Genomic DNA, 17,625 nt, shown 5'->3' with positions numbered 1-17,625 from the left:
AAATACCGTCGCCTAAGGTGGTTTTTCGCTGTATAAACGACCTATTGCTTTGTTTATCATTCAATTAAAGAGGAAGAAAGAGGGAATTCACTAAAAGTCAAGATAAATTCGAAATAGTCAAGTTAATCCTAAGTCATTATTAGTGTCAATTTGGAAAGTGTTCCTAAGAATGGTATTTAAAGTGCAGTCACTTTAAATTCGATTAAGCTTTGTGAGTGTCACTTAATGGAGAGTGCAGATGGTTTTCGTTGCTTTCGTATGTAAATTTTGATTTACTAGACTGGTTCTTCGTTTATATCCAGTAAACGAACCAAGTTAATCAAGTGTGTGTTTTTTTTTTCGTTTGGTATTACACCCTCGGGTATGGAAAAAAAATATGGCAGTGTGAATGCAGCTTTTATCCTTAAATTATGCCTTCATTATTCTTTGTGTCTCCTGCAATGGTTATTGCCCACGCGTTGTCAACTTTTTCACTAAAAAATGGACTATGACGTCCACAGTCCACGGGAAAAATATAATGTGCGACTCATGTTTCGTTTGGAGCCTCTGAATAGGAATCTGTTCGGCTGTGGAACAGGAAGTTCTACAAGAAAGCTCGTCTGTCGTCCAGGCTGTTTATAAAATTTCTTGTGATAGTTCTGGCAGAATGGGTAGCTCAACCTTTTGGAAACTTAGCAATTCACTGTACTTCACTAAATTTAGAAATAACGGCCTGGCTGAGCAAAAGCAGCACTTCTAATTTTGAATTTCTCCTATTCAACTTGAATGTATACCGGCGAGTTTGAGATAGTAAATTTCCTATTTGTGCGTTTATCTCTGGTAATAAACGCCTGCATCACCCAAGTCTTCCACCGGTGGCAATGGATACCATCGACTACAAGACAAACAAAGAGGTTTAAGAAAAAGGAAAAGGAAGTATACTAGAAAATAATTAGGGTGAAATATTATCACTTTTGAAAGTTTGAAATAATTCGAGGTTCCTTCACAAAAAGTTCATAATCAGATCTGCCAAAAGCTGTTGGTTGAAAAGGATCTAGGTAAGATCTGCAAGCTTCCTTTTTTTCTACGCCGGTTTTTATTTTAATAGCTCTTTTTGTTTTGGCGAAATGAATACCTTTTCGATCTATTGTCGGTCACAATAATTTTAATCGCGAACAATTATTCATGGCAAGTGCAGGTAGACTACGCACTCTAATTAGTTGTCCCTGAGTAAGTGTCATCAAACATCTAGTCCTAAAAGTAAGCATTTAGAAAAAAAAACAAAACAAAGGAAACATATCGACAAAAGGCGCGTATACTCTTAACCGACAGGAGCAGCCAGTTTAGAGCCCGACGACATACTAGCGACTTCATCACAGATATCCAGGCAAGGTCTGCTCTCGTTCGACAAGTTTCGTTATCTCGATGTACCTAAGCTTGACGAAATTATGGTGTACGACGACTTTGAATGCACATTTAAATGCCTTCACCATCCTCTGTGTGTTTCCGTGAACCTGGCTGCTGAAGGTGATTTTTGGTGTGAGTTGCTGTCTTTTGATAAGTACAGCAACCCCAATGAATACAAAGAAAAAAAGAGTTCGCATCACTATTTCTTTGAGGTAAGGTTTAATTACACCTTGAATGCATGACTTAAGGAATGATTTTGAAACACAGCAGGAAAATGCAGTTGCAAAAAGAACAATGTTACTTAGGGCACGAATCAGACTAGATGATTTTAGGAAGCACGAAACCTATTTTTTATATCATTCAGCTGAGGAGGTAGTTAATTGAAAAATGCTACGATACCATAGCAATTACGTTTACGATCACGAGCATGAAATCATCGTTTCAATTATTATAATTAAATACATTTGTCATTGCTATTCATCTATATGTTAATTGGCAAAGGATCAATTGTGGTATGTTTGCCAATCTCGAAAAAAGAGAATTTTAGTTGGAGAAAATTGATTGGGGCTTCATTGGTGTGTTATCATTTTGCTATAAGAGGCTCACACATGGTCAACGTCAGGTGGACTCTTTCCCAGCTATGAAGATTTAATACCGAGTGCAGCGTAGGTTTCTTTGTTTAAAGCTGAAATAAAAGCACAATATTCAATTTTAAATGTTCAGGCTTACAAATTTAAATACGTTCGATACTTAGCTTACTTCCAGAGCACAAAATGGGAGCATAGCTAGTTGCGTATCATAATAAAACGATTCTTGTTTCTCCCTTACTTTTGATTTTGATTAAGAGTCTATGTATTTGGAATGTGAGGCTTTTTACAAGTCTTATCACAACGTTGCATCTCCAGAAGGAGTAAGACTTATAAGACAAGGGGTATGGGTCTTACCAAAATGTCTAGGATTTTTCTTTTTATTTTTGCATCAGAGTGCTTGTGCAAAAAAACCCTTCAAGAACAACTCCACTTGTCTCAGCGGTTTTACCGACAAAAGTTATCAGTGTTTGTGTTCCGCTGGATTCAAGGGTCGGACTTGCGAGGAAGGTAAAATACGTCTGCATGTTATAAGTTTTATGGAGGAGATGTCAGTATTTCCATCAGTGACTAAAAATTCTTTGTATAAGCTCCATGGATGGAGCGTAGGGGAAGTTAAACAAATAAATTATTAATAAACAGGCTTCGATTGGTCAATTGACGATCAAATTCCTTTTTGTCATTAACGAAAGATGCACCCCAATGGTATTAAAGACTGTCATCCTCAGTTTGTGACATGATATTTACCAGAAAATCTTTGGCATAAGCCTAAGGGTTAAATTATCAAAGTACATTGTACTTAACTTTAATATACTCTACATCAATGAGCTTGAATCTTGCAGACATAAACGAGTGTATCGAGGGAACATCCAATTGCAGTGCTGATGCTGTGTGCAACAATACTAAGGGATCGTACAACTGTACATGCAAACAAGGATACTATGGAGATGGAAATATCTGCCGTTTGGGTAACATTTCTTCTGCTTTATTTTTTAAGCTAGTTTTTGTACAGTTTTTGTCTGTTTAGACTACTGTAATGAGAAGTTCGTTTACAACAATCATGTATATCGAGAAATAGATATAAAGTTAGTCGATAAGAACTTCCATAAATGCTTCCTTAGAAATTACCGAGAATTCAAAATAACACCAAGCTAAATTCTTGATGGACGTGTAGATAGCAGTCTTATGTGTGCATTTAAAGCGTTTAGCGGCTTGAGTAAAAGCGGCGAGGTCGCGCGGGGCTTGGGGTGCAGCTTCAGTTCGCAGTTCCCCTGCTTTGATTTTCATCTAGCGCATTAGACGCCGGTAACAATGCAAATTACGAAAACACGAGTGACCAAGTCACGATTGCTTTCATCCTCTTCGCATAGTGAGTATCTGCACCAATCACAAAGCTCACCAAAGTCAAACCAGCGCAAAAAACTGGCTCATGGAGAATTTCATAGCCATTACAACTAAATGGAGTTGATAACTTTCGTACTTAAGGATTATTCTAATCTGTTATTTCTCTCTAATAGCGACCAATTACTTTCTTAAACCTGGATTACAATGTTATATATCTGTTATTCCACATGTACATTTTCCCTTTAAGAGCATTCAAGACGCCATCTCATCTTTTTTTTTTTTTCAATTTTTTTCCCATTTTTTTTTTCTCGAAGGGTTTATTGCTGTTGGCATACTTTTTCTTTTTTTCAGCTTCGACGTGTAAGGAAGTTTTCGACCAGAATGTGTAAGTCAATTATTCACTGACAAAATCAGAGCCGGAGCGGAATTTAATGAGAGAATATGAAAATAACAGTACTAATAATAGTAATAATTCTAAAAAATAATGTTGCACTAAGCATAACAACCTTGATAATTAACTTCCATGCGAGCTTCTCTCTTGAAAGGAGTCGCGTGATCGAAAAGTACTTTGTGTCATTTACTGAACATGAGGAAGCCCTGGCTCTTATCATGTTTCAACTGAATCTTTCCTTCAAAGAAGATTCTTTATTTAGTAGATCGTCTAACCGCACTTAGACTCAAAGCCAGTTTCTTTTTTCTGTCACATGGGTGACTTGATGACATGACTAAGAAATGGCTTTCACAAACTCCCAATCCACCTTGAATACCAATATTCTGTAGGCTCTCGAAAATACATAAAACTACACTGGTCGGTAGACCTACAATCTTAGGTTCTGACGGCCCTTCTGAGAAAATATCATCTTTTGTGGAGACGCTACTCCAGCCTATATAACAACTGCAAAAATCCTATGTAAAGGATAACATACCAAGTTCTTCGAAAAAACAAAGATAGACAAAGATACTAATCTGAGCCCAAGGTCCAGAAAACAAGACACGATTAGTGAGACATGATGAGGATAACGGTTTTGGTAATCTGCCAAAAACTTCAACCTCATGTACAAATCTAAATATGAAAAACTGATCCCGCGACATTATGTACAAGAAAAAACCTAAACGGAAAGATTGAACAATTCTAGTATCAATGGACGTTTCTAGCTTATACACAAATATACCTCAAGAAAAAGGAACGAACATAGTATGTGAAGCATACAAAAAGTTCTACCATCATAATGCACCGATCCCAACGCACTACCTTAGGGAAATGCTTGGCTTAATCCTTTAAGAAAATTCGTTTCAATTCAATGAGGAGAACTTCCTCCAAACACATGGAACCGCTATGGGTATGAAAATAGAAGTGTCATTTGCCAATATTTTTATGGTGTAAATCGGAACGAGATTAATTCAACAAAGCGAAACCGACCATAGAGAATGGAACCGTTTAAACAACACCTCAAAGCAAAAGGGTACCCTGAAAACATCATAGAATGGTCTCTATTAGAGGTCAATTTTGCCTCAAGACAATCAGCTCTTACACGTGCACAAAAGCCATAAGGTTACCAACGTTTATTGCCGTCTGTCGCAACGTACCACTCGGCGGTTAAAAATTAAAAATAAAAATACTAATGGATTGGAGTCTGATACACAACCAGCCCTTGCTGAAAACGATTTTTACAAAAGCTCCGATCATCTCTTACAAAAAGAAAAAATCCCTGAAAGACACGCTTGTGAGGGCAAAAATATACTTTGAAGGCAATAATGCGACGCGACCACAAAAGCCACGTTGGGAGTCCGTGCCGGTCTGTCTGTCCCTTATCAGATTTCAAAAAAGTAAGCAAGACTTCAATGGTTCATCTTTGATAAAAATTGATGACAAATGAAATCGAGGCTAGCACCAACGATTGAGATTTGTCCCTGGTGATTGGTATTTTAGCAGTAACATTTGAGTTTTGTCACTAGTGATTGATATTTTAGCAGTAACATTTGAGTTTGTTACTAGCGCTTGGTATTTTGGCACAAATGGGTACCCATAGGTTGACAATTTTTATTTTTACTTCCTCTTTTTCCTTAAGGTCGCGACGAAGCCAAGTATACCCACTGATGTTTGGTTCACAAACGATTCCTGTTTTCTGTCACATGGGAAACTTTGGATGTGGGGATGGAGGATGGACGCTCGCCATGAAGATTGACGGCACGCAGGTTCACTCCATGACTCCTTTAAGAAAATCTCGATATTATTAAAATTAACAAAGGTAAATCAAAGGTGTAATTCTTTTTTTTCAGAGAACCTTCCATTACGATTCCCAATTCTGGAGCAACAGAAATGCCTATAACTTTGCTGGAGGCAAGACTGGCTTTGATATACTAGAAACCAAGTTACCGACCTACTGGAACACATCCTTCTCCAAGATCTGCCTCGGTATGAAGATTTTTCATCAGCCCAGGTTCATTGTCATCAACAGGCAAGCCAACTCACGGTACGCACTCCTCGCTGATGGAAAATACCGCGCAACCTCACTGGGTCGTAACACGTGGAAGACGCTTATTGGTTCGCCGGCGTCCTTGCAGCATAACTGCAACAAAGAAGGGTTCAATACTATGGGTAGTGATAACGGCTCTTCCAGAGCAAGGATTGGTTTCCTTGGGAATAATGAGGGAGACTGCGTAACCCCTGATTCTAGAATTGGTTTTGGTACGGGAGGATATCATGATGACACCAACACGTGTGGAAACGAGGCAGCTAATGGCCCATCTTCAGATAATGGAGGCAAACACATCAAAACCATGGGATACATTTTGGTGCAGTGACAAGGGTGACAATAAACCGTCCCTAAGCTGATGGACCTCGAGCCACACCCATATAGACCTTAAAAAGTATATGTAGCTTAAGGGGTAAGAACTAATAAAACATCAAGATCAAACTGATGCAGTATTTTTTGTTGAGGACTTTATCAAAGGTGATTTCCAGTTTCTAAATTTCAGAACAAAGTTGTCTTTTTCTGAGATTGCAGTTGAAGAGCGTAATTCAATTGAATCACTCAAAACAAATTTAAATTTTGTAACGAGGAGAGAAGATACAAGTGGAAAAGCTAAGGGCGAGAACATATCCACAGTGATTAATATCAGTTCTGGTCAGAAATAACCACAAAAACCACTCAAAACATCGTTTAGATCTTCTGCATAAACTTAGCATCTATTCGATCCTTTTTGATCTACTAACGTTTATTGGTTTCCAAAAAGAACTCAGCCTTGCCATTATTCATCTGTTGCGTTGAGCCAATCACTGAACGTTCCATGTCTTGAAAAAAAAATCAGTTTTACCATCTTAAGTGCTTGGCCTCAAAACACTTAAGCGAGCTACAAAATTGAAGGCATTTCTGCTCAAATATTTTTGAGCAGAAGCTGAGTTCGATTTGATTGTGCTTGATCCGTAAAAATCGGGTTCATGTGGACGGATTGGCCTGTTCTGTCGCAATTTCATGGGTTGTAGGACTTTAAAGTGCGTAAGGCAGTCGTGATTGATAATTTTCGATCTTTAGGTACAGTCAGGTCGTTCTGCTTGGCTCTTTTATAATTTAAAAGTCGTGAGTAAGATTTTCATACGATTGCGGTGGTTGAAGACATCTGTTTAGGAGAGTCTGATCTAGAAGTGATCCACCTTTACAAATGTAGTTGATGCAATTAGTAAGTCCAATGCAAAGAGTTTCAGTCTCAGTATCAGTCTTTAGAAAAACGTGGTTCGAATCACATTGCTGACTGGGACGTAGCAAATGCCAACCACTTCAAAATTGACCAATCAATTTTATACTACCAAGTGGAAGCGTAGGGCGAGAATTATTTCTGTTAGTTCACAGTTAACTTTCCTTCTTACGCGGTCGATGCAATTTTTACGGGGAACTATGACGACTCTTAATAATGTTCGCGGATTCGTGTTTCCGTCACTAAAACTAAGAAATATTACACCGCGAATATCTCTCTTAAGTTACCATTCCGAAAAGGTCTGATTATAGGACCCTTTTTGTTTGTTTCTTTTCGCCGAGTTGAGCTGAAATGAAAGAATTACGTCCTACCTATCTTTTAATCATTTTATTTATTTGGTACTTATGGATTATAACAGTGAAAAGTGTTAGGGCGTAAAAAAGTGGAAACAAGCGATAAACGTAACCGGAAATAATCGCAGCGGAAATTTTACAAGACAGTAGTAAAAATCGATGTTGGAGTTTGTTGAGAACAGGAAATACATGTCTTGAAGTGCTATTTGTTTTATTAATCTTTAATGTGGTTTATGGGGCACGGGTTACAAAAGCAGGTTATTCCACCTCTTTGTTCGTCAGCCACACAGGCTGGCTAGGGTAGGCTAACATTAAAGACACTTAAATAACTCAAACGAAATCAGGATGGCCAAGGATGGAGCTTATTAAGGTAATTTTGGTATGTTCCTTTAAATCAAAGCTAAGTGCAGCAACAGTAGCATCCATATTCTCCGTTTGGTTCTTGTTAAGAAAAAAAAAAGCAATTTTCAAACTTAATCCGTAGTTATGTCAGTACGATTAATCACCCCGAAACTTAGTAAGATAAACAGTCTTTTTTCTCCCGATGAATTGAATACCTGCTGGCAAAATAACGAAATTTATTGTTTTTTTAGAGGGCACGGTAACGAATCCTGCAATCTGATTGGTTCTTTACCCGGTCAGTATTTTCTTATCTCTGCCCACGGGCCACGGTAACGCTTTCGTGAGTCGCCGAGTACATCCCAACTTTCGTTGTCATTTTTCATAAATATACCTCGTTTTCCGGCTGGGCAGTATTTTAAAGCAAACAAGTCGGTCACTACCTCAAGCCGATAAATAACTTATGAATCCTCTCTTTTCTCTCTATCAAATCCCTTTGGTTGACAGAAAAATATTCAGAATGAATTTGTATGAACAATAGTGTCATTACGTTGGTTGACAAGCGGCCTAAATACCGTCTGCAATTAATTTTAATCGTTCACAAAAAGTACCCAGAAAGTTAAAACGTGAGGTATTTGGTTACAGTTAAACTGAACGATGGAACTTTCATTAATTTAACATCTGAATTTTCTCGAGAAAATTGTTAGTAGAGAAAGAGCGAGCAAAGTTTTAATTTAAGTTCTACAACAAATATAGGCTCCCGGTGAGTCTTTCCAATTCCGTTCAATTTGGACATTTGTACCGTAAATTACACAACAGAAACTGAAGGAATTTTTTGAGAAAAGGCCGCATTAAATTCCCTTGTGTCTCGTTGGAGTGTGCCGTTCGAATTTAGTTTTTGTGAAGGAAAGACCAGATTTACACACGCCATTGCAGCAAACAAACGAGCAAACTCTCACAACTTCAAAATAAAAAGATTGAATTTACTCACAATTACTTTCCTCGCCGTTTACTTAATGAACAGAGGCAAATCTTCGTACATGAATGAATCGTCGATGAGAGTGAATAATACTTTCCGTTAGATCATTGACTGATTTTGAAGAAAACATTGTCGTGACAGTCCTTGCCAAACTAGTTCCGTTGTTTTTCAAATGCTCTTATGCTTTTTTTTTTCTTACGCGCTCTCTAATTGACAGGTGTCAGATTGTGACAGATACTTGTAAAAATAATGTTTCAAAGTTTGTTTGGAAGCCTTTTAAATCACCTTTATCGTTACGGAAATGAAAATGTTTCGCTGAGGCATCTCTCTTTAATTTGCATCACCTCTATTTTAACTACCATTTACTCGCTCAAAAATTGTTCAGTTTATGGAAGATCTTGCCGTATTTTCAGCCCTAAATCATTCGGGTTCTTTCGGAAAGAATTTCGTTAAGTTTGAAAACAATAAATATGTTATTTACCGGCTAAGGGTCGGTCCGTACGGTGAAAAACTGTGACCTCGGTCTTGAAAATGCTGCCCTCAGCCTACGGCCTCGGGCAGTATTTTCAAGACCTCGGTCACAGTTTTTCACCGTACGGACCTCCCAGCCGGCAAATAACATATATATATATCAAATTAAAACAAAGAACGATAAGATGACCGTCACGTTTGCCATGCCAGTTTGTCATACAATGTAAACCTATAGACTGATAGTAAAAGTCTCTGAAATATTCATAAAGAGCTGTTATAAGAGGTGCCAGTTGATCTAGTTTTCAGCAAGTTCATTTCAAGGCGGAGGAAAATTTTGGACCTAATAAAGGCAAAATAGTTTACCCTATATTTCTACAAATTCAAGCCAAAAACAGCAGCAGTAGCATTAATTTTTTTTTTTCCGTTAAGTTTGTTGCTAAGAATACAGAAATCGATTTTCAAACTTTAACAGCTGTTAATGATAGCAATCATCGAGAACCTTAGTAAAGTGAGATGAAATGATCCTTTTTCTCTCAATGAATTGAAAACCCGTTGGTAAAATGAATAAAGATCGATATCAAACTAAAACAAAACACGATAAAGTAACATCCAGGTCTCATTGGTTAAAAGAAGTCTGGAAGTTTTTACCATAAGGAGAAAATTAAATAAAACTTATTCGACTAAGTTGCGCATCTTTCGTAAAAGTCGGTCTCACAAAGCGATCTGTGTCATGGAGAATTTGATTCCTATATATGTTCTGTGACTTTGGTGCTTCTTGATATCTGTTTCTGTCTCATCGCAAGGTGAGCTTAAGCATTATTCATTTCTGATGAGGAGTGGTTCTTCTCAATTATAGTTACCGTTAAGCACCTGTATCACTTTTTTCAAATTCGTGACCAATATGCTGTGAGTGAATAGATGATGAATGAGCAGATGGTTTTTGTGTATTTCTTTCGCAACCAATCGTGAAAGATTTTCTTTTCTTTATTTCTCTCTCTTTTTTTGTTGTTTTTTTTAGACTGCTTCTTTGTTATTGAGCTTGTCATCCAAGTTCATCACTTGAAATATTTTATACCTATTTAGCCACCTCTTTCGTCTTATCTTAATTTTTTTTACACTCATGCTCGAAAAGTTTAAATGCAGGAGTTTTTAATTTTTTTTAGTATCTGGGCCGAAGGCGCTATGTAACAGAGCCATTTAAATTTACGACAAAACAGCTTATATAAAACAGTACTAGTAAACAACCCTTATGTAATTAAGGTCAAATGAATAGCCTTATGTAATAAATGTTTTTAAAACGTACGACCTTAAAGTTTGTAAAAAGCACCCGTTAAATGTTCGTAAAAGGCTTGTCGGGAAATTGTAGTTGCTTCCTTTTTTCCTCTTAATATATATATATATATATATATATATATATATATATTTTTGCAACAATTGCATGTTAAGGCCATGCAATTGTTGCAAATATATATATATATATATATATATATATATATATATATATATATATATATATTAAGAGGAAAAAAGGAAGCAACTACAATTTCCCGACAAGCCTGTTTCGTGAATCACTTCACTCTTCAGGGGTTTAATCATTAAACCCCTGAAGAGCGAAGCGATTCACGAAACAGGCTTGCCGGGAAAATGTAGTTGCGTCCTTTTTTCCTCTTAAAATATTTATTCCGCTCTGCGTCATAAAGATTTGTCGTTAAATGCGCTAGGTACTCTAGTTTTCAGTAGTGTATTTTAGGGAGGAAGACGATTTTGTGCCTAATAAGGACAAAATTGCTCACCCCTATTTCTACCAATGAAAGCCAAGTAAAGCAGCAAAAGCATTTAAGTTTTCTATTTAGTTTCTTACTAAGAATATGGAAACCGCTTTTTAGACTTTAACCACGTCGGAACTATTGATTATTAAGTGACTCGTCGAGAGGCTTCGTAAAATTTAATATATTTTCATCCAATGAATTGTTTTCGTGCTGGAACAAGGGATAAAGATATCAAATTAAAACGAAGAACAGTAAGGAAACACTCATTGGTTAAAAAAAAAAATTATATATATATATATATATATATATATATATATATATATATATATATATATATGAAAGCTTTTACCATAACAAAAAGAATCTAATTAAGATATTTCGCAACGATTTGCATATAATTCCTGAAGTCAGTCGCAGAAACCTGGCGATCCGCGCGATGAAGAAGTCGAAGCTGTTGTGCTTCGTGATACTTGCCTATGTCTCATCACAAGGTTAGCCTCACCATTACTCATTTATGAACGGAAATAGAGGAGAGACATTAGTCCTTCATGATCATAGTAACCGTTCAACACCTGCATGTTATATGTTTGAAGAAGGTTTTGTTATTTATCTCCACAATAGGAAACTGTTTAAGGATAGCTTAAAACTTCCTTAAACTTCCTAACCAAGTAAATTATTAGTGATGGAAAGATGCTTGGGCAGAAAGTTGGGTCGAGTACCTTTATGTGGATTTAATTGCGAATGTTTTTCATTTCTCCTTTTTGTTTTGTTCTCGTTATTTTACATAATCTTTTCTTTTTAGTCGGGCTCGTCATCCAAGATGGTATGTTATAATATTTCCTACCTCTCTATCACCTCTTTATTCATTTATTCATTTTGTATTTTGTATTCGAACATGTGAAACATTTACACTCGTAAATTATATTGTCTTCTAAGTCCTCTTTTGTTATGCCGCTCAGTCTTGTTTGTGTCGGCTGGAGTGGTTTTTGTGTTTATTGCGCTGCTAAAGTTAGATTTTTGCCTCAGTTGTGTTTAACTTTTTATCTAACAAATAACTCCCAACGTCAGGGAATATCCACAAATTTGTGATTATTGCTAGATATGTAACTTTAGAGAAGTAATTTATTCGAAGAAAAAGAAGTTTTGCAATAAAGGTCTTCTAGAATGACAAGATCTTTGCAAAAGTTCTTTGTTCATTGATCTGGTTATTCGTGGATTTCTTCAACGATTCAGTCCAATTTGCTAATTAAAACCTATGAACTTCGTCTGCGCTGAGAACATTTTTGGGGAATTTTCGAATGGAAAATTACATTTTTCTGTGGAAATTATTGCCATCGGCAAGTTTCCTACAGATAGCAGTACGGATAATTGTCTGTAATTTATCTAGAAAGGTATCAACCTAGAAATTAGAATGGAAGACAAAAAAGGAAGCGTATGGATGGATGAATTGAAAAATTTGGGATACCTAGATATATTCCGACGGAGAAACTATGCTTAACCTCATTGCTAAACCTAAACATTATAATAATTAATATTAATATTGTTATCATCATACTCACTTCTCTTATGGCCATCTTTTTTACCAGTGTTTTCTTTTATTGTATTATTTATAATTATCGAAGACTTCTCTGAAGCAGACCAATGCCGACAATTGAAGTTTACGCCTGAAAAAGCATTTGACGGCAAACGCCTTATAAACCACGTGATCCGCGTCGCAGAAGTCACGACAGAGGATTTTTGTGAGAACGTGTGTTTTATGGAACCTGACTGTGTCAGCATTAATCTTGATAAACGAGTGAATGGACATGGAGGGTACAAATGTGAACTGAACAATGTTACTCACGAAAGACACGAACACGACCTGAAGAATGAAGACCATTATCTTTATCGTTCAGCTGAGGTAGGTGTTGCATCATTACCAAATATTCATTTCAAGTAAAAGAAAAAACTAGTTTCCCGATCACAAGCGTTGCAATCGTTGCTTTAATTCTAATATCACTGTCAATATTTTTATGTCTAGCATTATCATTATTGTTGGTTTATGTGCTGCTTGTTTTCCATTATATCAATATTTCAACGTTTGATATCAAAATTGTTGCTATTTCTTCCTTTGGCCTCAGAGTGCTTGTGTTGATAACCCTTGCGATAACAATTCTACTTGTCAAAGCGGTTTTACTGACAAAGGATATCGCTGTTTGTGTATCACTGGATTCAAAGGTCCAAAGTGTAAGAAAGGTAATCCCTGCGTTGTCAAACCAGCCATAGGTTGGTATTGACTCCAATTTTATACACAACTTCGAAAGGCACCTGTAAAAGTTAAGTTCCTTTTTTTTATAAACTCATACAATAACCGTACAGCTCTTAACTGACTGTTGGCTGCAAAGCTGCTCCAAAATTGCAGGACTATCACTTGGGATCCCACGTAGGTCTCAATTTGTTTTTCACATCTTATTTTCACATCTGCAATGATGATGTTCTAATTAAGAAAGAATATATTTAGATATCGATGAGTGTGCTTTAGGAACACAAGCCTGCAGTGAAAATGCTCTTTGCAACAGTAACAAAGGTTCCTATAACTGTTCATGTAAACCTGGATATTCTGGAGATCGACAGACTTGTGAAGGTAAAAGTGACCGAAGCCCTAATTTTATTTAACGAACAAGGGAATGGAAACTGAAAACACAAATTTCAACCCTTGAAATGATGAAATTGGTCAAGTTGTTAGGGTTTTTCGCTATTGAATTGGTTGCCATAAATTTTGCAGATGTAAACGAGTGTACTGACGGAACATCCAACTGCAGTGCTGATGCTATGTGCAACAATACCAAGGGATCATATAGCTGCAAATGCAAACCAGGATTTACTGGGGATGGACGGACTTGCAAAGGTAAAACAGAGCCTTTAGTTTCTGAGTCTAATGTTAATCAATTAGATACTGAGAAATGTAAATATATATTGCTTCTTATTGGTATCATCAAGCAAAGCGGCGGAAAATTTCATATTTTTAAAAGTAATGTACTTTCTAAAAATAGTGAATTTGAAAGACGAATAAATAAAGGGGTAAGTTTCTAAAGAAACTGTGGTGCTGCGTCGGTGGGAGAGTATAGCATGTAATTTAGTGTTAACAACTGGGTTGAAAACGTAAATTAGCCACCGTAAAGGGTAAAAAAGCTGACGTTTCGAGCGTTAGCCCTTCGTTAGAGCGATTGACGAAGGGCTAACGCTCGAAACGTCAGCTTTTTTACCCTTTACGGTGGCTAATTTACGTTTTCAACCCAGTTATTAACACTAAATTACCTGCTAATTTGAAAGACGGACAACTTCTGATGCTCAATAATCCATACCAAATTTGGGATGATGTTACTCTTGCATGGCCAAGAGAACGGCAGAAAAATTGCAAGACTCTTAAGACATCGGATCCAACTGGGGTCTCTAGTTGCTGTCTACACTTTATTTTTAAAACTGCATTAGTTTTAAAATAAATAGCAGTGATGATGTTCTAATTAAAGGAGAGTCTTTTTAGATATCGACGAGTGTGCTACAGGAAAAACCAACTGCAGTGCTGATGCTGTGTGCAAAAATACTAAGGGATCGTACAACTGTACATGCAAAAAAGGATACTAAGGAGATGGAAATATCTGCCGTTTGGGTAACATTTCTCCTGTTGTATTTTTTAAGCTAGTTTTTGCACTGTTTCTGTCTGTTTAGACTACTGCAACGAGAATTTCGTTTATAATAATTATTTATATCGAGGTATAGATATATAGTAAGTCGATAGAAACTTCGATAATAGCCTTGTCAGAAACTACTGAGAATTCAAACTAAACACAAGTTAACTTATTGATGGACGTGAAGACGCTTGCCTGCGTAGATAGTAGTCTTATGGTGTATATTTGAAGCGTCAAGCAGCTTGGGTAAAAACAGCGAGGCCGCGAGGGCTCCCCAGCTTGTATTCTTATCACTTCTTACACGAGTGACCAAGAACGTTATGTATTACTATTCCACACGTAAATTTTCTCTTTGAGAGCGTTTCAAAACTCTTTTCTTTCTTAAAGGGTTTATTGCTGTTGATATGCATTTTCTTTTTTTCAGCTTCGACGTGTAAGGAAATTTTCGATAAGAATGTGTAAGTCAATCATTTACTAAGAACAAAGCCGGCGCGGAATTTAATGAGAGGGTATGAAAATAAACGTACTACTAATAATGATAATTCTGAAAATGATACTGCGCTAAGCATAGCAACCTTGATGATAAACTTGCACACAGCTTCCATCTTGAAAACTTTCGCCTCATCAAAAAGTACTTTGTGTCATTTACTAAATATATGGAAGCCATAGCCCTCATCAAGTTTCAACTCAATCTCTCCATTTAAGAAGATTCTTTGTTTAGTAGATCGAAAAAGAGTGGCGAGGTTACCCTGCACTTAGACTCAAAACCAATTTCTGTTTTCTGTCACATGGGAGACTTTGGATGTGGAGATGGAGGATGGACGCCGATCATGAAGATTAATGGCAAAAAGGTGTGGCTTTTTCACTTTAACGCTTAAATTTTTTATTGTTTGGTACTAGTAAAATGCCATTTCCATTTTGTATAACAGTGTTTTTTGGGATTATTAATGATCGGTGATTTAACATTGAAATCAGTTTTCCTCTGAAAATTTGAAAATTTTGAAATCGATTTTTTGCAGAATTTAAACCCACACGATTCATTTGTCTCTCCACGAGCAACTTAGTAGAGTACAGCGTATGCAAGTGTCGTAAATATTACGGGATCTTTTTCTATTGGCATTTTTAACAACTTTAAGTAATTTGATATTCAAAAAGCTTTCAATATTTAAAATTTGATGGCGATTGGTCTACCACCACTTCTGTATTTTTTTCCACGTTGTTATTGTTTAATACTTATACTTTTCACTTATGTATATTTACAGCGAACGTTTCACTTTAATTCGTCATTCTGGAGCGACAAAGCTGAATACAATCTTAAAGGGGGTATGAATGGGTTTGACTCACAAGAGACCCAGCTTCCATCCTACTGGAACACATCTTTTTCGAAGGTCTGTCTCGGTATGGGGATTGGCTTTCAGTTCAAGTTCATTGTCTTTAATAAGCGCGCCAGCTCACTTTACTCGCTGATCGCTGACGGTCAATACCGCCAGATATCACTCGGTCGTGACACATGGAGGACCCTCATTGGCTCAGAAGCTTCCTTACAGCCCCACTGTAACTTGGAAGGGTTCAATGCTATGGTTAATAAATGGACCTCCAAGGCAAGAATTGGTATCATTGCCAACCAAGAAAACCATTGCAAGAGCTGTGACTCTAGAATTGGGTTTGGTACCGGAGGGTATCCTAATAACTTCAACACGTGTGGAAACCAAGCAAAGCACAAAGGAGATAATGGAGACAAACACATTGAAGCCATGGGGTACATCTTGGTGCAGTGACAAGGAAAGCTATGAACAGCCTTTAAAACCACGCCCTATGCGCACCTTCAAAGTGTAGATATAGCTTAAGTTAAGACTATACAGGCAAAAACCAAAATATTAAGCGTAAGACTTAAAATTAAAGGCAAGAATCAGCATCACTGCTAACGAGCACAATAATTACTTTTTAGTGAATTCAATATCAAATTTGTTTTAGAAGGGCTTCATTGCTGATATCGTTGGGAAAAGTTGGTATAATGTATAAAGCTAGTCTTTAACTTTATGTACTTTATCACTGTGGCGCTAATAAAATGATGAAAAAGGAGTAAACTGTGCCTCCCAAGTTAATTGACATCATTGGCAATATTCCTTTCATCTGTTCTAGCAATAGTTTCTATGGACTAGACAGTTTTTTATTTTTATTTTTTAATACAGAAAATGGATAACACACAATCCTGGTTTCAGATGCTGAAAAGCCTGAAATTCTGATTTGAATATTTCTTTCATTCGAACTGATTTTATGTGGTATCTCTCTCCTTCTTTAACATCATTATAACTTTTTATCATTTTGTTTATTTGTTTATTTTGTTTTGTTTTGCTTCCTTGTTCATTAGTTTTATTTAATAATGTGACGAAATTGATTAACCATCAAATGGCATCCACGTCGTCTCGCTCAGGAGTATGAATTTAAGACTTTCGTTTCTCTTGACCATGATCCTCCGTAGGTATTTTTAGATCAGAATTAAAATTAACAATTGGTTCATACGTCACCGTGCGTTCATAGAGATATGAAGCACGCGGGAAGTTTAGAGAGCACGAAAGATGCGTAAGAGTTGCTGAAAGCGTAGCCTCGAGCAACTCTTAGGCATCTTTCGTGCTCTCCAAACTTCCCGCGTGCTTCATATCTCGATGAACGTACGCTAACGTATGGACCAATTGTTAATTGAATTCAAATTCAGATTCTCCCCTGCACCCCTTCCCTTCCAAGTCGTAGCTCTCGTCCCCGAGTCTAACTCTGATGAAATTCTCGGTCTGTTCGCCAAATATTTTTTCGTCCGGCTCTCACACTCTACTGCAACCTAGTAACTCTGGGTTTCAATATTGCTGGCCGGTAACCCTGAGAAAGGGGGGGGAGAGAGGGAGAGAGACGGCGAAAAAAGTTTTACTTCAGGTCACAAGATGCGAAGGTTATCCAGAAGATCCATGTTAACTGTCATATGGCTGATTACCTTAAGAGCTATAGAGGTGGGGGATGGAAGCTGATAAAAAAAAAAAC

The 17,625-nt window shown here is 36.9% G+C and overlaps 4 protein-coding genes across 4 annotated transcripts; all 4 read left to right on the top strand.

Moving 5' to 3' along the window:
- The first annotated feature begins 558 nt into the window (after nt 1-558).
- Nucleotides 559-3,674, top strand: LOC149042368 (uncharacterized). The gene is made up of 2 exons (XM_089213017.1): nt 559-1,598; nt 2,369-3,674. The coding sequence occupies exons 1-2, from the start codon at nt 1,428-1,430 to the stop codon at nt 2,606-2,608; spliced, it is 411 nt and encodes a 136-aa protein (XP_089069143.1). The 5' UTR covers nt 559-1,427; the 3' UTR covers nt 2,609-3,674.
- LOC113682700 (putative skeletal organic matrix protein 5) lies at nt 2,829-6,185 on the top strand. The gene is made up of 2 exons (XM_089212998.1): nt 2,829-5,513; nt 5,598-6,185. Exons 1-2 carry the CDS (start codon nt 5,334-5,336, stop codon nt 6,120-6,122), a joined length of 705 nt encoding a protein of 234 aa, XP_089069124.1. The 5' UTR covers nt 2,829-5,333; the 3' UTR covers nt 6,123-6,185.
- Nucleotides 6,186-11,360: 5,175 nt separating this feature from the next.
- Nucleotides 11,361-13,293, top strand: LOC149042367 (uncharacterized). The gene is made up of 4 exons (XM_089213574.1): nt 11,361-11,415; nt 11,727-11,747; nt 12,547-12,824; nt 13,012-13,293. The coding sequence occupies exons 1-4, from the start codon at nt 11,361-11,363 to the stop codon at nt 13,198-13,200; spliced, it is 543 nt and encodes a 180-aa protein (XP_089069700.1). The 3' UTR covers nt 13,201-13,293.
- Nucleotides 13,294-13,624: 331 nt separating this feature from the next.
- LOC149042366 (putative skeletal organic matrix protein 5) lies at nt 13,625-17,002 on the top strand. The gene is made up of 4 exons (XM_089213573.1): nt 13,625-13,811; nt 15,017-15,050; nt 15,317-15,443; nt 15,855-17,002. Exons 1-4 carry the CDS (start codon nt 13,625-13,627, stop codon nt 16,368-16,370), a joined length of 864 nt encoding a protein of 287 aa, XP_089069699.1. The 3' UTR covers nt 16,371-17,002.
- The last annotated feature ends 623 nt before the right edge of the window (nt 17,003-17,625 follow it).

The sequence above is a fragment of the Pocillopora damicornis genome, chromosome 7 (assembly GCF_964200805.1).
Source record: "Pocillopora damicornis chromosome 7, jaPocDami1.2, whole genome shotgun sequence".
Classification (NCBI taxonomy): Eukaryota; Metazoa; Cnidaria; class Anthozoa; order Scleractinia; family Pocilloporidae; genus Pocillopora; species Pocillopora damicornis.
The sequence above is the reverse complement of the archived record's forward strand: the minus strand, read 5'-3'. Positions and strand labels throughout refer to the sequence as shown.